A 22,021-nucleotide genomic window follows, 5' to 3' on the forward strand; every position below is an offset into this window, starting at 1 on the left:
TTACAGTCATTTTACACAGTGCTCTCCTGCCCCTGTACCCATCCACTCCTCCCCCTGTGCATGGCACAGATGCGCTTTCCAGCCTCTCACTTCCTTCTGCTCCAGTGAACAAATCATTTTGGTCTTTTCATGGATTTTCACCCTCAGCAAAAGCATTGCTGTTACTTGTGGTCTCCCTCTCCCCTTGACAGAAATCAGCCCTACTGTGACAGATATTTAGGCTAGAACCTCACCCATGCTGCAGTAACTTACTCCCTTCCCAATCACATAAGCTAAACTCCAAGGGCTTGATGAAAAACCTCACACTGCTCATCCTTCACCTTCGTAATACAGGGCAGTTGCTTTGCAGTTTAGCTTGGACTGCCAAGGCCATAAAGAGCAAGCTGTTTGTTTTGTTTTACTTAATTACATGTATAACATCTAGCACAAAACAGCCCAGTGACTCGACTCCTCAGTGTAAACACCGGTAGCTAGGAGTAACACATACAGTCCCTCACAGCCATCTCACTGTCACCTTCCACCTCCAGCGCTGAGGGAGCAGAGACCACTGAACAGCTGATCAGTAAGAGATCCATTGCAGACACATGCAGGCACAGGTCCTTCCCTGCTATACGCTGCAGCCTGGGACAGGGGGAGAGTGTGGGGGCTGTTTCCAAAAGCATCAGGCTGCTTTCAGAAATCACCAGGCACATCACTACCTTTCGCAGCCTGACCATGGCATGCTGCTTTGGTGAGGCAAAGGAAATCTTGCAAAAGCCATGCCCTCTAGAGCACAAGCCCACTGACCTGCCATGGAGAACATGGCCTTGACTCTCTGCTAGTGACAGTCCTGGCTGAGAAGCAAATGGCAGCACACCTCGCAGGCACTGCTCAGACACCGCTCAGACACCAAGCCAGCACAGAGATAAGACCACCATGGCCCAAAGCAGCCACCTGGCTTGGCCCAGCCCTGGAGGCAGGTCCCATGTTACTACTAGAGACAGGTCAGTCATTGATCGCATTGCAGTTCACTCAGATCACCAAAAAGCAGTGCCATGCCTGCTTCCCCATGGGAAGGGCCACCCAAACAGCTCAAAAGAGCAGAACATGCACTGGGCTGCACAGAGACAGCCAATGTCAGTACCAAGTGCCTAGCAGGCAGGACAGGGAAAGCAGGTAAGGCACAGGGATATGGACATCCAGGTCAATTTATTACACGCAGGAATGAAAATTTCCATTTTAAAAAAAAAAAATCCCATTTCAGAATATTGATGCTGGTTTTACAGGATCGGCCTCATGGTGACAAAATGAAAGTTGTATGAATCTGGCAGGCCCTGATGCCGCGTGTGGTTAAACCGTCTCCAGGTGAACACAGGGAGACCACCCTGTACTGGGGGGCCATTGATTGCAGTGGCTGTGAACGCTGAAGCCAGGCGGAAATCTGACACCTGTAATAAAGGACAGGAGTTAGGGCATTTGACATGCACCCATCCCACAGAGCAAAAACAGCTCCGGAAGATTTGATAACAAGAAGGTAAAGCAAGCGAGGAAGGGGAAAATGCATGCTGGTCAGACAGCATTCCTCCCCTGCACAGAGGCATCTTCAGCCACAGAAGAGCCAGCACTGAAGGGTCACAGCAAAGCGCAAGCTCACGCTGCCCTCTAGCCCTTGTGCTATTCAGTGTGAGAGAGGCAGCATGCCTGCACTCAGGACAATCCTCCGGGGGTGCGGGTGTCTCCAGAAGAGCTGGAGCTGCAGCAAGCAGCCTACAGGGTCTGACCAAAGCTCTGCTGCATGTTAAGAATTTGGGCTGTCCCCTCAGGCACTATCAGGGTAATTTAGTGTCCACAACAGACTGGCATTAGCTTCACTGCCAGGTTTTGCTTCTGCTCTGGGCTATTTCTCTCAATGCCTCTGTTTGGTCCCCTATCCCCCTGCAGCCCAGCCCATTCCACTTGCCTAACTGTGCTTGCAAAGGCATCACGACCAGCTTGCACTGACCTGCTCCCTTACCAGACACCTCTACACAATATTCCTCTAGCAATTTTCTAGATTCATCTCATAATAAACAGCTCTGGGAGCTCCTACTGGCCACTACAGCAGGCAGCTGGCCTGGGTTTGTGCAACCTGAGTGGACACACAGCACTGGCAATGCCAAAACAGCCTCCACAGGGCCCATCCTAGCAGCCAAACTCACAATCCAGAAATGCAGCAGAGGCTGGTCCCCACGGGACAAAGCACCATATGACCTCCCAGCACACCAGGGCTAGGCAGCTGCTTACTCAGGTATTGCCCCTCACAGTGAAAACACCATACAAGCTGCTGTCCTGCCTTCAGCAAGGATAGAGTTAACTTTCTTCCTAGCAGCTGGTTAGTGCTGTGTTTTGGATTTAGGATGAAAAGAATGCTGATAACACACTGATGTTTTTAGTTGTTGCCAAGCAGTGAAGGATTTTTCAGCTTCTCATACTGGCCTGCCAACAAGAAGGCGGGGGGCACCCAAGAAGCTGGGAGGGGACACAGCCAGGACAGCTGACCCAGACTGGCCAAAGGGCTATTCCATACCATGTAATGTCACACTCCCTACATAACCGGAGGGGCTGGGGGGAGGCAGTTTGGCTTGAGATCGAGCTATCGGCTTTGGTTGATGAGCAATTGTGCTGTGCATCACTTGTATATTCTTTTATCATTATTATTGTCTTCCTTTTCTGTCCTATTAAACTATCTGTATCTTAAACCCACAAGTTTTACTTTTTTTCCAATTCTCTCCTCCATCCCACTGTGGGGGAGGAAGCGAGCGAGCACACGGCTGTGTGGTTGTTTTAGCTGCCTGCTGGGTTAAACCACCATAAGTGCTGCCCAGAAAAACTGCTGCTTTTTCCAGGACAGTGGGTCTAAGGGTTTTCCTACATCCCCCCAGAAAGCCAAGTGATCTTTACCAAACTTTACTCAAAGCAAAGTTTCACAGAGAGGTGGAGCCATAGAGCAGGGTGACTTAGTAGAGAGCCAGGCTTTTGTAAAGGTAAAGCTAAAATGAGGCTGAAAACACATTCCTGTGGGCTCTGGGGAGGCACCCACACAGTCCCCATGAACAGGAGGCTGATGCTGTGCAAGTCACCTTCCCCAAGTTATGCAAAGACTAATTTCAGCCTTCTCTTAGGCTCCTCCTGCTGCAAGGCTTTGGGGTTTAACCACTAAACACCATAAGCTCCCATGGACATAATTCTCTCGCACACCTCCCCCTGTATCCTCTGCCCTGTGCCAGGACTGGTGTCAGTGCCAGGACTGGTGTCAGGGTCAGGAGATAGGACTCCACACAGAATTACCATCTCGAGATCTGCCCAAGCACGGGGACAGCATGAAAAAGAGGGAACAGACAGGCCTGGCCATGCCTGCCCTAGTGCAGGGAAACATGCTACAGGTCTGATAGGAGCACAAACAGGCTGCAGCAAACATTCAGCAGATATTGAAATTGAGGTAATTTACCTTGGAGTCATAGCAGCCTGCAGGCACTGGAAAAGAAGGATTCAAGTCTTCCCGGCAACAAATGGTGTTGCAAGGATTGTGTTCAGCATAAGGATCGCGCTGGTAGTCTGGGGAGAAGTGTGGTGGAGAGGGAAAGAAGGAAGAAAAGAAAACAAGTTAGTCCCCTCACAGAAAGCTGATGCAAAGTGCCTGAGCCGGTAATGGCGCTGGCATCGCTCTCATGCTCCTCCCCAGGTACCAGCTAGAAGTCAGTGCTCAAGACAGGACATTAAGTAGACAAGCTCCTAATCCAAGTCCATACAGCTATTTCTGCATCTCAGGGACACTGCTGCCAACCTCTAACCACAAACATCTGCAACTCCAAATGAGGAAAGCTTGCAGGAGCTTTGTCAGGAGAGAAAAGCAGAAGAGAAAGGGAAGAAGGGGGGGATAAAGGAAGGAAAAGCGCAGCAGTGAAAACCTTTGTTTTCCTGTTCTGGACTAAAACAAATGACAAAGAACAAAGCCTTTGAACACCCATTGTAGTAGCTGGAAGCTAGGAGAGGAAGGTGGACAAGCCTCAACGTCTATGAGCATGCTGCTACTCACAAGCTCAAACAGTAGCAATACCCCACCCTGGGAGAGGCCTCCCAAACCCCAAGCCCAGTAATGAGTGTGCACCCTATAATTGGGAATAAAAATATAGCATCTAAAGGTATCTGTACTTAGAGATGGGCTTAGCCAGAAGTTAATTGTGCTGGTTTTAATCCAGTTAGGAAGAACTCTGTCAGGGAAAAGCAGAGCAGAGCATTACCTACCAAAGATCATTTGCCTGAACAAGGAAAAAAAAAAGACTAAGTTTTATACTACATTCTCTGGTCTGATCTGACCTAACTTTTGCTTAGGATATAAGACTTTCAGGACTGACGGGTTGTAGATGTGTTAGGTAACAGCAGTCCACAGAGTCTCTTGGAACGTCAAAAGCTCTCTGGCAAGGTCGAACAAGGCCAAGGGCCCTTGTTCTAGAAGGAACTCAGTCTTTTTTCTGTTAGAGTAATTTTAGCCTGGTTTCCTACCTCAACAGTAAGCTTGTGTTATCTTTTTTTCTTTGTGTGTACTCTGCATATAGGGTACTATAACTGATCTGTATGTGAGGCTGCAGCTTCCCACTATAATCCAGGAAATAAAAGTAACACTGTTCCACAGTACATAAATATGTGTCTTACTGTTGTATCTCATGATGTACTTCATGCTTTCCAGGTTGTTCACCTTGCCCTGGTCTCGACGGAAGATTTTTGCTCTTGGAGCAAGCTCATAAGAGAAATCCATGCCATACTTCTCAACATATGCCGCATACCCACTGAGATTGTAAATCTTTTCATGGAAAGGGATATTGTATGAAGGCCAGTAACCTGCCAGAGACAAAACCCAATCACTAAGAAAAGCTGAACACTCTTGCTTATATCAAAAAAGAAAAATAAACCATTTTCCATGCTGCATTGCCATTATCAGCATGTCGAGGAATAACATGCCAAACTGGTTTGAACACAAGAAAATAAGGCAATAGTCACTGGCATGACCAGGGTTGACTCCCAGTGTAACGCCACTGGAGACAGTTCCCAGGCAACCCGCCCCCAGACATCCACCCTGAGGACTCATCCTGCAAAACAGCTGAGATCAGACTTGCCAGAGTCCAAGGTGAACACGCAGAACAGCCACAGACCTCCCGCAGAGATTTCCCTGCTCGACCTCTGAGCAGTGTAAGATAATTTACCTCCACCAAACTTCCCAGCAAGAGGCTTAAAGTCACTCCCTTTTTTCCCCACTTCCTATCTCACCAATGCAAAGTAATACGCTGTGCTGAGATGTCAGGGACAGGGACACACACATACAATGGGGTGACCAGGAGGTAGGTCAGCAAAGAACATAACATGCTTTGGGCAGTGGTGGTTGGAAAGCTGCGGTTGCCCACAGTGATAAGATGGGGAAATAGCTCCGCGTTCACCAGTATCTGCCTTTAAGGGTTAAGAAGTGATTGATCAGCAGAACTGAGCCCTGCCCTAACTTTTCCCAGAGCAAGTGTGAATCCTGCAGTTTTGTGAACTCTAAAAGCAGGGTCACCAGCCAGAACTCCAGAGAATTTTAAGTAGGTGACATGCAACTACCTGAAACAAGACTAGTCTAGGAAGCAGAAAAGCTTGTAAAGAGTCAGGAGACACTCCAAGTCAGGATCTGGGTACAGCAAGTCCTGGAAGAAGTAGATACCTATCACATAATGTTTATTTTTAAATATTTTTTGTAAGACAGGAGCAAAGGAGTGTTTAGGCAGAGAGTACATAACAGGAGCTAGTCCCAAGAGCAGCACACTTGCAGCTTCTCTCCAAAGCACTACCCCTCCTTTGTCAGTAGGGAATGTTGCTTTTCAAATCACACGCACCAGGATTTGGCTTAGAGTTTACTATCTAGACACTGGTAAAAGCAACGCTCTGTGTATTAACATAAGCCCAGCACAACGTGAGGAGTCTGGCTGTAAGACGCTCACAAAAATCAACTGGGACTCCCAGGGAGTGCTACACACAGATACAAACCAAACTTCCTAACGGACAGATACGCACACAGTGTAAGCACTGGAACGCTACCTGAGCGGAGGCATTACCAGCTTGGATTCTGCCTAGCATGCAGCAGAGATGGGAATACCCTGTCTGCTGGGATTTGCTTACGTGACCTAGAGTCTACCTGAAGGAAACAGGTTGTGTACATGTTGTGTTGTAATACAGGCGTCCTCCAGAAATGAGCACACTTGCCAGCCTCTAATGATGCAGGCCGGAGGATACGGATACATCGGCTTCCAAACCAGTAGGGTTTAGTTATGATTCAAAAAGGTGCTATTATACAAACACAGTGCATACAGATGACCTCCTCCTCCCACCTGGAAAAACTTTTTGTTTAAATTGCTAAAACAGAGGAAGCTATTTGAAGCTCTCCTCCAGAAAGAGCTCTTCTGTGTCTCGGGCTCTGCAAGACTGCAAATCCCAGGGAGGCAGTGTGGCACCCAACCTAAGGCAGGCTTTACCCAAGGGCTGCTAATAAGGCAGTGAAACCCACCTGTTAGGCCTGGCAGGGTGAACAGTGACAAAACCAAGTCAGAGATGGTGTAAGGTTGAAAGGGGGGTGAGGATGACAACATGAAGGCAGCAAAAATTCTTTGAAACAAAATGCCTTCCTCCTCCACCTGTTAAGAGGAAGACATCTCCGCAATATTGAGGTACAGCAATGAGAAGATATGGTGGAAAAGACAGAGATCCCAGGTTCTCATCTCATGTGATGCTTTTGATGTTGAAGTGGATGCATTAATCACTCATCATCAGGAAAGGCAAACTGCAGCCCACTCCTGCGCCCTATCCCGATATTGGAGACAGTATTGCTCTCTCCCACCTCCTCTAAAGGATTCATGAGTTTTCATTGTCAACACACAGAAAGCACCTTGACATCTTTGCCTGGAAAGGGCATTTTTAGACTCACCTGCACTGGCCTATGAAACAAGCAGACAAGAAGCCATAAAAAAAGCTTTTCATTTTTCAAACCTATATAAGAAAATGCTTCCTCTTTCCTCAGATACAGGGCTTACTACAGTAATGCCTGCCTTTGTTCACCTGAGAACTCAATTCTCATTCTCCATTGCTTCTAGGTTTATGCTTGAAAGATACTTAAAAAGCCAATGCTGGTACAAACTCACTCTGACCAGGCCAAGAGCTATTACGGAGTGTGCCATGGTCAGCTACTCTACAAACACTTTAAGCCACCACTGCTGTTGAGAAAGGCAAACTTCCTTTACCTTGGCTACTCCAAGCACCAGGGATCTCAATGGGATTTGTCTGGTGTCCTGCATGGCATGGAGGAGTCTAAAACTGCTACTTACAGGAGCAGTGCTGGCTTACAGCAGCTGAGGTCTCCAAGACAGTACCTCTGCAGTGTTTAGCCCACCCCATGTGCCCTCCTTCTAATGTTTAAACTACCAGAGACTGACTGGGACATTATCCAATACACACAAGATGCATTTAGATACCTGGGAAAAGCCATACTGTAATATGTAACTTCTAATACATGCCACTGTCCAGAACAGAGCAGCCACAGATCTCCTCGGAGGGAACAATCAGTCACTGTGTGCCCAAGGCCAGGGGTTGGGCTTAGTCCTACAGGGAATCCCACAGAGCAGCTCTATCAAGTCACTGCTGAAAAGGAACTCAGGGAACCTTCTAAGCCCAGCGTCTCTGCACAGGTGCAGCACTGCCGTGACATGGCTGCACTGCTTCAAGTGCCAGACCTAGAGAGGTCTCTGTCAGCCCTTTTTTGTCTGCACTGCAAGCCACAACACAGCACAAAGGAGCCGAACATTTTATCATCACACAAACGTTGGAAGACAAGGTGCAATAGTCTACTTTCATATCTTCAACAGATAAAGGAGCCAGAGAAGCATAAGGAAGAGACATGGGATTTTTCCAGCCTACAACAATCATCTCAATGCCATACTGACATTGTGGCAATGCTTAAAATAAGCCAGAACTTTCCAAGGAGCCAGACACAAGGGAAAATTCCAAAGAGGAACAACCCCAGCTGCTAATGTAAATGCATTTCCAGTAATTTTGATGAAGAGCAATTCATCAGTTTACCTCCTGAGCATGTGATTAGAGGAGGGAGCATAAAGCACCAGACATACACTTAAATTTGTGGAATGAGATCCGGCTTTTGGATGCTGACAAAGTGTCTAGAGAACACTTGTGAATGAGACCTGACAGTGGGTGTTTTGCTTCACCTATATTTTTGTTTGCTTGTTTTCCATTATCTTGTTGCTAGTCTTGCTGGGAATTAAGAAATCTTTTAAATAGCAAATATTTATTAGGTAACAGACCTCCAGAAAAGTTAAGGATCTGAATCTACCAGAGAACTTCTCTCGTATTTAAAAGTTCGGCTCCTTGTAGGGTGACCCACTCAAACATTTCAAGTAGCCCACAGCATCACAGTTATTTAGTACTTCTTCAAATAGACCTCACCTTTGTCTTCATGGGTCTCTAAGACAGGGCAAAATAATACCAGAAAAAAGGCAAGAAAGTAAGAAAGAAGGTAAAGTCTATTTTTCCCCTCCCCCTGCTTCCAAGAAACACAGATGCTTGCCACATTTCTGCCACAGCATACAGGAGAAATTAATACAACATTATAGACCTGACAACAGAGGGATGTTCACGCAAAGCTTTCTAACTTGAAGCTCAGCACTAGTGTTCAATAGACCCTTCTCGGGTACAAAGCAAAATTCTTTGTCAGCTGGCACAAAGAGATGGCTTTCCTAATCCAGTAACTACTACAGGGAACTATTACCTTTCCGGAGAACATTTGTTTGATCAGAATATTCCACAAGGGTTGGGATCTGCTCAACAATGTACAATGCACCATCATCAAGGCTCTTCTGCAGCTTGACCTTCTTCAGGTCCAGCACCATGTACTGGTTGTTGTAGGTCCCTAGGTATGAGAGCAGAGAGTTACATGTCCTGCCTCGGAAAGGAAAAGGGTACAAGGGGGAGAGGGAACACATCCTTTTTTCTAAAATTCATGTGTAAGTGTACTTACCAGAATTGCATTTTGAGAAGGTTTCTGCCCAAGTTTTGCCACTATCTGCCATCATGTTAGCAATGCGGACCCTCTGCCAAGCTAACAGGGATTCGGGCACCACTTGCTTAATGAGGGTTTGGTTGAACACGCTGTTGGTAGTCTGCAACATCACCAAGCCACTGCCTAGTATGTAAAAGTCATCCAGGGACACCAAAAAGCCTTAAACAGCAATAATAGAAAATTTGTTATCTTACTGAACCTTTGATATACTCTTAAAATAAAACAGGCAGACAAGCCAAGAGAATATGAATGAGTCAATGTGTGTGTGTTTGAAATCAAACTGTACAAATATTAAAGATGAGGTGGCAACTTCTGCAAGTGCTTTACACCCTCCTGTCAGCACAGTTTCTCATTTGTCATGCTTTCAACACACAACCTAATTCTTTGTCTAGAGCATTTGCTTCATGTTTGCATCCCAAGCCTGGGTTTCTCCTCAACATTATCAAGCTACGTCTTATTCTTATGCTGAGGATTACATACTGTAAATGTTTAGTGAATGTTTGTTTCTAACAAAGAAATTCCTTTTAAAAAACATAACAAAGAAAACCAAAAGTACAAACTCCACAGATTTTCATTAACCAGTTTCAGTTTTAGACTTTTATTCTGTACAGACAATAGGTATTCCTTTAAATTAATCCCTTCTGGACTAAATCAAGCCAATCAGAAAAATCTTCCTTCTAGTTTAATCTTTTCAAATCTAACTATTCTTAAAGGAACCTCCAAGAAATGGGCACCTCTTAAATCATAAACCACATCCTGTATATGAAAAAGTTTTACCCACTCCTCTTTCTGACATGTTGTCATTGGGTTTTTATGCCTATCAGCCCTGCAAGCTCAACACAGAGATGGATCTCCGGGCAGGATTCCCTTCCAGGTTATGTGCCAACAGAAGCACTAGGTCCAACTGCAGATCCCACGCCAGGAGGATACAGAACAGCAAAGGTCAGCTATAATGCCATGGATAGCACAGTGACTACTTACAAAGTAGAAATAACTTGACTTTGAGATTCCCCAGCAGATACAGGGTTGCCAGGTTGGGGAAGAAAGGTTAACTGAACTCCTGATGGGGAAGTGATCCAGAACCCAGTCTCTTGCTAATGAGTTTTTAATGGTATCACTCTTCAAAGAATACAAAATGCTAAAATGCCGCACAACAGCATAACAGTTGAGTTCCACTATGAAATCTTCTACAGCAAGCTTTATTAATGCACTCTGCAAACAAACTAAGCTTAGTCAGCAACCTACGACAGCCAGAGAGACAACTCAGCTCTGCCTCCTATTCCTGGGATTTCATCAGAAGCCAGACCTCCTTCAAGCAAAATAACGTTTAAGGGCTCCATTTCAGCAAGTTTTCTTTAAAGTCTCAAGTTCTCAAATCAGAACAGATCAGGAGAATATACTTTGTGGTCACCTCTTCTCTAAAAATATGTCAGTATAGAGCAGGGAGAGCACCCTGGCAGCTTGTGGTTCCTAGTATTTTATTCCTGGAGACCGAAAAAGAGTGTCAATAAGTTATGTACATCAACAGCAGCGTTCTCTCTCAAAATAAGCAAGGACAAGGAGAGAAACACTCTAAATCTAGCTCTGCCAGTCTATTTTATACAAAGACATGGGATACTCCAGCAATAAGCTGTTGCATAACCAATCAAGTGCTTGCCCGGAGTCAAGAAATGAAATTGTTAAACCACTGTGATTTGAATTGATGGCAAATTCCCATGTGGGTGCCACTGCCCAGTGTCCTACTTCAAAATAAACCAAATAGGTTTTTTTCTTCTTTTACAATCAACAGCTGAGAAAACAGAAAAAAAATCAACTTAAAGCAAGTGTCAACGCAAGGAACGATGCTGAATTAACTCAAGTTTGAACTCTGTAATTCAAATAAATTGCAAAGCTCAGACAAGCTGAAAAGAAGGGGATTTCCTCCTGGGCCTTAGTATTTACCTAGTTTTATCCTGCAATGTTTTATAATACAGCGTGCCCTCCATGATACACCATTAATAGCCTAATTATTCTGAGATAACATATACCATTTTGACTTAAGGCATAAGCACCCCTGAAGCAAAGGGAAGTTAAACACATACAACAGGTTTACCTAGGGTAAAAACATCCACAAAAACAAAACCTAGGTGAAGCCTAGAGATATCAGTAGATATTTGATGTCCTCTTGTGTCATTCTTGTATTTTTAGTATGTATGAGAATCTGTTGTGATTGAAAATGCCTTTTATGTCAACTGTTACCTCACTGTATGGTTCACCTGTTCTTTCTGTAAACCCTTCCTCCATTTTTATCAGCAACTCACAATCTTTTTTTTTTCTTTTATTTTATTTCCTCCCCCTCCCAGCAATGAACCTGACTCTTCCTTCACAGAAACAAGCAAAAGCACTTCTGATTGCATCTTCTGGGTCTGAGCCATTTAGATTCAGTTTCCTAATCACCACTGAAAAATGGAAGTTCCGGAGTATGGAGCTTTGTTCATTGTGACAATATTAATTAGTCAAGCAAAGCAAAATACTTTTTGAAATCTAAGCCACAGTGTCCTCCAGAGAGTCAGCACACCAAAGAGTAGGGGGGGGGGGGGGGGAGTAACACGTACCTGGCAGCTATTGTTCCTGAAGAGGTAGGTTGCTGCTTTCTGAACCAGATGGCATCAGCTTTTTCGGTGTTTTTAAAAGGTCATTGTGCTCATTCAAGTTCAGAAAGGGTCAGTATTACAGGGTGGAAGTCAGAGACCTGAGGTCTAGCCATCACCTCACAGGGCTAAAAGTAGCTCCCAGCTGAGATGCTCAATGCTCTGGGCTACAAACACACTTGACAATGGGAAAGGAAACATCTTCTCTGGATTAGCTTTCTTAATCCCATCAGCAGCTGCTCCTCGTGCCAAGACTGAACTCCTGCCAGCTGCCTTCCTTCCCCGTGCAGACCTCTCCCAGGCACTAAGAAATAGCACGTCCCACACTATAGCTCTGGCCTCTCATCTCCAAAGTGCATCAGATACTTTTTCTCTGCTTCCCTCCAGATCTTAGATGTTAGAGGGAGCAAGGAAGAAAGAAATGGTCTGGCCTTATGAACAAGCTGGCCCCTTGAATGTAAGGGCTACCATTCTTTCCATGTTTTATTCCTCCTAGCTATTGATCAGGCTGTGGGGACAGATAATGCTGCGCTTTCTGATCCTGCGCTAACACCAGCTTACTTCAAAGCAAGGGACACATGTTACTTCTCTCTCCCGCCTCAGCAGCACACATCAAGACCACTTGTGCCATCTTGTTCCCATATCACAGTATCACAGCTTGTCTCAACCAAGGAAGATCCTGACAGCACACCAGAGAAGCAAAGGTGGTAATAAAGTTCTTCTCAACTATTTTGCTTCAACAGCTAAAATCAGGGTAACATACTTAACAAGACTGTGGCTCGGCCCAGAGAAAGTAGGTCACTACCCAAATGAGGGTGCTTGGGTCCAAACAGTCAATTCCCTTTCTTAAATGGGTTTCAAAACAGATTGTTCAAGAAGAGGTTCATCCAAATGGATGGAAATCTTGGGAGCTGCAACCTCCTTGCTGTCCAAGGAAAACTACAAATTTCATCAGTCAATTGGGCTCATTTCTTTGAATGCCAAAATGGGGCGGTGTAGAACTGTCACGACTGCATAGCATGTCGGGGGCGGGGGGGGGGGGGGGGGGGGGGAAGGAGACGTGTTTTCTCTCTGATCTTTTACTAGCTATGTCCTGCAAAACATAGCACCTAACCTAGTCTCGTCATCACATTTCTTACCCCCCGAAATGAGCATAGCTTCAGTCAACATTTGTGAGCAACCGTGACACATCTGTACAATTTAAGTTCTCTCTGCTGTGCACAGATTCGCCAACCACATTAAGTACTTATGTGCAGAGCTTGAACAAGACACTGAAGTCGGGGTGCCCAAGAATTCAGCTCAAAGACATTCCTCCTTTCCAGATGTTGCCACAGCTGTCCTACATGCAGCTCTGCACAGATGCTTTCAACAGAAGAGAAAGCTAAGACTATGAGGAGAATTTAAGTGAGGATCAGGATTAGTGTGGAAAGTAGCAGCTAGTGGCTAAATCATTCTGCAAAAGTAGAGATTACTACTACCGTTCATTTCCACTTGACTGTGCCTCTGCAATGCTACTGTTGCTCTGAAAGGGACAAAGCAGCCAAGAGAGGACATGCTGCAACAGTGATGGAGCATGAGAGCAGGAATGTTGGGAACTGCTGGGAAAACAGGGATAGATTCTGCAATTCCTGTCTGTCCTCTACCTACTCAGTCACAGCAGAAGCAAGGAAGCATGAGGCCCTCTAGCTGTATCATAATACACACGCTGACATGCAACATGGTTAGTGAATAGTCTTAGATACTTTGAGTCACAACAAATATTAATTCTTGCAGTGTAGTAGCCCGTCTTTTGAAATTCAGTAAATAAAGAATCTGGATAATTTACTCTGTGACCCCAGGAGAAATCGGGGAGTTGGCACATTCCTTCTGAGAAGGCAAACAACTCCTTGAAGCTTTTCTGACACAGCTTTTGGACAGCACAAGAGTTTTACTTCATATCCAATTTACTGGGTGACAGAAATCTTTTAATTACTCAGTGTCACTGAAGGCCTGGAAGGACACCTGTCTTAATGTTCTTTGCCTTTTCCAAAATTCAATACTTCTGTGTACATTAGAACCATGTTACTATTCGGGGGAGCTTACTAGCTTGGTCTTTCTTACTGGTTCTTAGCATCTATCAGGACAGAGAATAAGAGTGGGAACTTGTATGCAGGGAGAAGTTAGTCATCAAGTTGAGCCATGGCCAGGACCTGCAGATTCTGTGGTCAGATGCCCTGAAAATAAAAGGCTTCATCTCATCACAACATGGAGCAGAGGAATTTGGTAGTTCCCTCCTTCCTGCGTGACCATTACCAGGCCAGTGCTTTAGAGCTTGCTCATCCCCTGGAAAACTGCAAGTTTGTGAACTACACCCACAGCTAATGCAATTTGCTGTAGTCAATGGATCGTGCTTGTCTAGTGCTTGTGATAGTACCATATAATTAGGCAGCCAGTGAGCACACTTTGCATACCACAGGTCTCAAACTTCGCTGTACCCATGGGAACTACGTTTTGCAACAGTTCTCTCTGCATTTTGTTGTGTCAGAGACTACCTGGCACAAGCAAGCTTTAAAACGGGCCATCTCTGCAGACATCAGTCTCCAGGAAGTACACTGGAATTTCACACCCTAGCGAACAGACCCCAACCATTTCAGCATAGTAGTAACTGATTTTCAGGTATCCTCCCATACAGCAAGTTTTATCAGTCTCATCAAAACAGAAAACTTGTATTTCACTTTATACAGAGAATCAACAAAAGGAACAACCCAGAGACATCAACATAGACACTCACTAAAAATAAAATGAATGCTCTGCATGGCGGATCCTGATACCCAGTTTTGAATCTGCAGCACAATGCAGCCACATTCTCCTGAAGGACAGTACTATCTTCAACAGTATTTCTTCTGAGATATACAAGAAGATAAATTTCTGTACATTCAGGTTATGAACACAGCTCAGACAGAAACCTTGACTTTCCTCCACGTTATACAGGCTTGGTAAAATTCCTTGCAACAAGGGAGTGAAATTCCTCCAAGGGAATCGGAGATAATGCAAGCTCTTGAAAGGCTGTACACTTAACAGGAATTTGCTAGAATATCCCTACTCCTTCCTCAAAGCAAAAATCTCAAAAAACACTGCATTCCTGAGGAGGGTCAGAACCCCACAGAAAAAGACTTCCTTTCAACATGAAATGAATGCAACTGCTTTTCAAAACAGTTTCCCAGTCACAGTCTCAGAGTCCCTGCCATGAAGGACCCTTGCCTTTGTAGTAAGGCAAGCACAGTAATTTAACAAAACATGTTTTGAAATCAATCAACAAAATTTAATCAGAATGAGACAGTTTCCTACAGTACATGCTTCACTTTAAAAAGTTTACAAAGATTATTGAGTGTCTGAGTATTACTGAATTTGAAAATCCACCTTTAAAAGCTTATACAATGCTAACACACTTAAGAGTCTTAGATTTGCTTTGGTTTTTCATGTTCACATTTCTCGGTGCTCCTCTAGCAAGAGTATGTATTTCACCACTGAAATATTAACTACTGGCCATTTCTAACATTCTTCCAGGAACACTGAGAATATTATAAGCTGCCTAATCTTCCCGAGGGAGATTTTAAATATTCTGACTGGCTATACTACTAACACATGAAGAAAGCATAAAAAAAAATACTCCCCTCTACAACCTATAGAGAAGCTGGAAGAGCAAGATGAGGGGAAAAGCAACCAAACAACTGAAGGTTTGCTAACCCAACACCAAAGAAGTCGATACAATTTCAAATGGCTAGTGTTTGATACTCTCTAATAAACCCATTACAGCATGAGTCACGCCACAGTTCTAAACAGAAGTGTTCAAAACTTAATAGCAAACATGCAAATGCTACAGGCAAGGTGAGAAGTTCAACAGTCGAGATGACTGCAGACTACATGAGCAGAATTCAAAGCAATGTGTTTGTGCCAGAGGTAGAATATTTAACTAGCACTATTCAGAGCACCGAAGGTGATTAATCAACAACAAAAGATGACGACAACACCATGTTCAAGCCAGAAAATGAAGACAACATTTTGTCCTCTCAGTGGCTAAGTTTTAAGGTAGATTGAAGCCAGCGCTTGTTGAGGTATCATGCTTTTTATAGACAAGATATCTGCAAGACATTGAGATGGTCCATGCCATCTTGGATATCTACATTGTTTTGGTTTTCTTCATTTTACCTGGGTAACTGCTGAATGAGACACGGCTGGTGCTAGTGTCTGGATCAACTATATTGAAGTTCCAATGCTTATATATTCTCAGTGTGGCCGCATATGTAAACCAGCTGGAATGGGCAAAATATATATTCTCATATCCAGGTAAAACCTGGAAAACAGAAGCAGAAAGATGAATAATTTCAGACCCTACTACACTCTGCATGTTTTGTACTTGACAGAAACTGGGAGAACAACTTAAGTAGTTTGATTAACTGCATTGTTCAAGAAGGAGCAGATTCTTGTGCTTTTAAATGTGTATTTAACAATGAATTTCTGAAATCTCTGGAAATAATTCTTGCCTATGTGTTGTTTTCAAATAATTAGTTGTTATTTTTCAAAATGAAACAGCTTAGGGTTTTGGGGGACACCTGCATCACTTGGTATGTTTTGTTTCCCCAGTTTCCTCTTGAATACTTGTATTTACACATTCAGATCAGCTCTCTGCAAACATATTCAGCATTAACTTAGAACATGCTGTTTCTGTGATAATGCCTCCAGTTAACTTTAAAGTACAGAAGCAAAGGCAAGTAAATTCATTTTGAAAAGGTAAATACAGATTGATAGTACATCCTTTCCAAGTATTTCCCTGGTTCTAGGATTTGTTGTTAGCTCAGAAACCTCTTGCTGTAGGCAAATGCTTGAATGAATGCTTCTTGATTTAAGGTGAATATTGTTGCTCTGGGATATATGGAGTCTCCATATGCTGACTAGATCCTTGATAATATTAACCGAAAAAAATGTAATTGCCACCATGATGTATCAGACACTTATATTAAAAGCATTTTTTTCTGTCAGTACTTCCACTGGAAAGCCGTTCCAGAGTATCACTGTTAACACTTAAAAACATCAGCCACTTGAACTCATTTGTTCATGTGCTAGCACTGTCCTTCAGTTAAAGTAATCCTCTTCCCCTTCCTCCCTCCTTATTTGCCAAATGTTATTTGTAGACATTCACAAGAACCCCGTTCAGACTTCACTTGGTTAGGTGAAACAAGTTACTCTTTTCCAGTCTCCTCCATGGTAGTTTCCCTTTCCCTAGTATTCTAGTAGCTTTTCATTGTCAATCTCTGTGGTTTTGTTTTGGTTTTTTCCCTGCCCTTGAACACAAGTAAGCATAACTGGACCCAGAATCCTATAGAAGCATACATGACAACTGCATAAAAGCACTTTGATTGACAGGAGTCTCTTTATGCACATGCAACAAACAGTGAAGACTCCAGAAACGCAGACTCTCAACACTGCAAATCAACAGAGTCACTGGAGATGAAGTTCTTGGTGCTCACCTTGATGAGTGCAGAGCAGTGACCCATATCCCACTGATATTTCCCATGGCCTCCTAGCTCCACATTGCATTGTCCACTCCGTGTAGAATATTCAAATAATGCAGGAATGAGGTCCAACAGGTCTCCAACTGCATTCAGAAACTGGACATCAAAGATGCTCAGTGGCTGAGGAAAAGAAGAAGAGAGACCACAAAAAGCACTTTCAGACAGAGAAGCATCAAGACAGTCTCAACTGTTAGAATTTTTCTTCTGCTCTCAAAGAAAGCTCTTCTGTAGCCCACAAAATACCTGCTCACAAAGACCAGGGTGCATTAGGCACCTAGATATCTTTAAGGGTCTGGCCCTTGTTGTAGCGTTACCAATGCTAACATTTGAGGAAAAAAGGAGATGGTAGCAGTAACTTAGGAAACTTTTGTGTGCCTTTGCAAACATCATACCAATCAGTCTGCTGTTACTGTTACGCTGGGGTAATAGTAATATTTAAATGGTTCTTGTTTATCTAGATGCTTTTGAAGAGCCTTGTATTAAACACTCTTGGGAGTTTTCAGATTTTTATAAAGACTGTAATTTAAGACATCCTCAGGACTGAGGAGGAGGAAACAAATGAGGGAAGTGAGGTATGTTAACAATACTAATCAAGTAAGGAACCAGCTGAAGAAAGGAAGTCAGACAAAAGGCACTCTGCTACATGTTTTCAAAACCCCTCTATGGTTGGAGCTTAGCCAGGGTTAACTACATGCAGCTCATTGTGCAACGTGCTCTTCCGAACTTTCTCTTAGTTTGCCTCTCCATAAATAAGAGCTTAACAGTGGTCTAACCTCAACCTTCAAAGACAGTTTTCCAAATCTTTCCCGTTCTTGCTTGCCCCATACCTTTGGTTAAGGCAAGGCTTAAGGAAAAGAAGTCAGAACACACATCACTGTAGGGGTATGAATAGTAATTTTAGAATGGCACATAATCATATAGCAAAGAAACACACTGCTTGCAATATAAATCACTGTTATTAAACCATATAGCAGATCTCTCAACAAACCCCAATAAAGGGGAGAAAAGGATATGGAAAAAATAAACGGCACCAAATCCCTTTACTTTTTATTCAGAAGGTTTAATTCTGTATTATTCATCTGCTGTTTTGACAGAATAACCAGCAGGAAAACCAAAAATAAAGTCTAGGCCATATATCCCAGGGGAAGGAATTAAACCTTCCCACAGTGCTTACCAAGACAAATGAGAGACATAAGCCATTCTCACAACTGAAATAATGCATCACAGAAGGCACTAACAGCAGCTATAGTGCAAGGAAAAAATCCAAAGCAAACTTTCATTTATGTTACATTGCTTTAGCTCATGTTTTTCCTGTAAGGACCCTGTAAGGGAGCAGCAAAGGCCACAACTGATGAACATCAAGAGATGTATCTTTGGATAGTTTTAATCAACTCAGTGGTATGAATAATTTACAAGTCCAAACAACTGCTATCTCACTGGAATCCATATAGAGAGACTTGGCATTGTTTCACTACAATTTGCCCCCCTCCAGGTGCACTTAAAGGTCTGCAAGCCCATCACACAATGAAGAGAAGCTGTTTTCCAATGTCCAATTTACACAGGCATTACTGTACAGTACCACCAGGAGGGGAGCAAACAGGACTGTATATGAGAATGCTCAGCCAGCAATGAGACATTTTAATTGTACTTGCTATCCATCTGGCAAGTACATAGTCTCCTCCATAAAACCTGCCTTCACTGCAACATTTACAGGTAGCTACACTGATACTGCTGCAGCATCACTTGGAATTGCCTGCATATTTTTTTAAGTTTCACATTTCTGTGCTATCTTATAGTCATTTCAAGTCAACAATGCAGTAACTACTAGGAAGTCCATTCAGGCTAGAACAAAGGTGCCAAGAAAGCAAGCTATCAGAACCATGTATACAGAAAGGTGGCCAGAGAGCAGGAGGAAAGATCCACTCAAAGAAAGAAGCAAAGGTTATGTAAATTCATGGGGCTCCACTGGGTGAGATTAGGCTGCCAGCTCCCAAAGCCAGCCAAAGTATCAGAGAAGTGAAAAAGGAATTAGGTTGTTGAGTACCCACTAGGGTTCTGTTTTCATTCCCTTTTTAAGGGACAAGCAAACTTTGTTCCAGTTTATTTCCAAGAACTCATTGCTCTTCTTGGATAAACCTGGTTTTGTGTTTAAGATTATCTGATGCTCAGTGACAACAAGCACAGTGCACAGAGCTTCTCTGGAGTCTCAATAAAACAATGCATTCAAATAGGAGACTTGGGCATCTGCAATGCAGGCCAATTCTGGCAATTTCAGGAGTGGCCCAAGGCATCTGCCACAAGGCTGAAAGCCCCATTTCAGGAATTCTTACAGCCAATTTCCAGGATATATAGAGGTGTCTTCTCTGGGAGGAGTCAGTCAGTGTCCACCAGCAATAATTAAACTAAAAAGTGTGCATCATAACAAGTGCACAATATAGGGCATATTACAATCTTTTGTAATCACCTTCTCCTATCTCACACAGCAATGTCAGGAAAACCTGTTGCATGCATGGTTTACATCCTGAGGAAGAGTGAATGAATGAGCTAAATGGACAAGCAGAGAGATGGTATAGCTACGACAAGAGAAAAAGTCCTTTTGCTAGAATGTGTGCCGCCTCCTCTAGGGTACAATCCTGAATAGTAAAAAAAAAAAAAAAATCAAATTGAGTTCCAGTTACATCAGCTGTAAGGAGAAATAAAGTCAGAAAGCGGAGCAGATAGGAGAGAACCAACCTTAAAGGCTTGTCTACATAGGACAGCAAAACAAAAGTTACTCTAAAAAATTGTTTTCTGTGCACGAGCATTCTCAATACAAAATAAGGAAGCACAAATAGAGAGCTGTCCTAGAATCATTATACTACTTAAAACTCTGACACCTTCTTATTCAAGAGTAATTTCCCTGTGTAGACAAGCCCTAGATTAATCACAGCGTTGGTAGAGCATTAGGCAGATGAAAAGGCTTAATGTTCTTTGAGTGCCCCTCCTTCAGAAATTGTCTTGACAAAAGGGTTGGGTTTGTTTACTGGATATAAAATGTTGCTAAACCAGATGGAACAATGTCACACTAACATGAAAACTTGTTCAGATTTTGACATCATTCTTAATGATACCTGTAAATATCAAATTCAAAATACAGACGTTTACAATATACAATGCCTTCACGCAGGTTTCAATGGAAGCATCTAAAATAGCCCTGCAGGAAACCAGACTTCATGCAATTAAAGTTTAGAACAGTACACTACAAAACACATACTTCATACATATAGGAAAAAAAGAATATGTAGTAGTACCACCAAACAGTGCAGAGCTCACATCAAATTTTCCTTCTGTAGTAAGGCTCAGTTATTTGTGGCAGATACAATGGTTCTACAATATTCAAGACCTTAAGCTTAGGGAAGAAAAGTGGAACATTTCAGAGTGGCATAATAATCCAACTCTCATTTAAGCACTATGTTGATTCAGCATACAGGACAATGGAAAATCAGATGTTTTCACTTGTCTTCCTCAAATGAGTGCACACTAACTAGTCCACCAAATGTAAAACTCCAACTACTTGCAAGTTTGAAAACATATGTGTAGTGCTGATAAAAAAAACCTTGACACATGAAATGTGTAAGATTAAAAGCAGATTAGCTACTGATACAGCTTGTTTCCATTCTCCTGAAAAGGGAACAATCTTGTTCATCTTTGCCCAGTGCTCAGTGTTGAAATCCACAGACTTTGTAAACAGAGTCCCTTTTCTCCATCTTTTGATCGATCACTCTTAACCAACCAGCTTGTCAGTGTTCAGGACAGCACTCTGTCCATGTATATGCATACGTTGGAGAGGGAGAGAATGTAAGAACTTTGAAATCCATCCCTTCTCTTTTTCTTCTCTATGTCTCTGATCTTTTGGAAGTTAGAGGAAAAAGTAAGACTTCCCAGCCTTTCTTCTGCAGTGTTTAGCCTTCTTTTAAGCTTAGGACATTGGGGGAAATTGCTCTCTGCACATAAAGAGTAATTATAGAGTAATTGGTTATATTTAGAAGTATGCATAGTTTTTCCCAACAGCAGTTAGAACATGAGGCAACAAATCACAGCCTGTCACATGTTGGGGTTTGGTTTGGTTTTGAGTTAGGGTTTGGGGGGGGTGGGGGTGTCCTTCCCTTTTTTTTTGGGGGGGGGGGGGAAGGATAAAAAAACATAAAACCACCATACAACCCACATGAGATATTCTCAGTATTTCTAATGTTCATTACCACCATGAATGCAAACTACTGCACCATTAATGATCAGAAGATAAACTCATTCCTGATGATAACAATCCTAAGACAATACACATATAGAAAGGATTCTTTTTTTGATGAAAGAAAAGTAGTATCTACCAAAGGAAAGAGGGAAGAGGACACTGAAAGCACTAAGGAAAAAATGCAGTAAGAATGAGATTTGCTTTTAAAAACATGCATAATTTGTTGTGGGAGCTTTCAGTAACAAGTTTATTTTTTAAAGTGAGAAATTAATAATGAATCATAGAATGGTTCGGGTTGGAAGGGACCTCAAAGACCATCTAGTTCCAACCCCTCTGCCATGGGCAGGGACACCCTCCACTAGACCAGGTTGCCCAAAGACCCATCCAACCTGGCCTTGAACACTTCCAGGGAGGGGGTATCCTCAGCTTCTCTGGGCAACCTGTTCCAGTGCCTCACCACCCTCACAGTAAAGAATTTCTTCCTAGTATCTAATCTACATCT

The 22,021-nt window shown here is 43.2% G+C and overlaps 1 protein-coding gene across 4 annotated transcripts in view; it reads right to left on the minus strand.

Annotated features, from left to right (window-relative positions):
* Positions 1-1,169: 1,169 nt before the first annotated feature.
* PLBD1 (phospholipase B domain containing 1) overlaps positions 1,170-22,021 on the minus strand; it is a 41,127-nt gene continuing 20,275 nt past the window's right edge. For 3 of the 4 annotated variants that reach the window (XM_054810499.1, XM_054810519.1, XM_054810489.1), the window contains exons 5-11: positions 17,247-17,411; positions 15,928-16,072; positions 9,068-9,268; positions 8,819-8,959; positions 4,672-4,857; positions 3,467-3,573; positions 1,170-1,427 (exon numbers count right to left, since the gene is read on the minus strand). In XM_054810499.1, the coding sequence (XP_054666474.1) occupies positions 1,260-1,427; positions 3,467-3,573; positions 4,672-4,857; positions 8,819-8,959; positions 9,068-9,268; positions 15,928-16,072; positions 17,247-17,411 (1,113 nt within the window). In that variant the 3' untranslated portion in view covers positions 1,170-1,259. The remainder of the gene's footprint in view (positions 1,428-3,466; positions 3,574-4,671; positions 4,858-8,818; positions 8,960-9,067; positions 9,269-15,927; positions 16,073-17,246; positions 17,412-22,021) is intronic. The other variant, XM_054810508.1, reaches the window with a different exon arrangement.

The sequence above is a fragment of the Grus americana genome, chromosome 1, assembly GCF_028858705.1.
Source record: "Grus americana isolate bGruAme1 chromosome 1, bGruAme1.mat, whole genome shotgun sequence".
Taxonomy (NCBI): Eukaryota; Metazoa; Chordata; class Aves; order Gruiformes; family Gruidae; genus Grus; species Grus americana.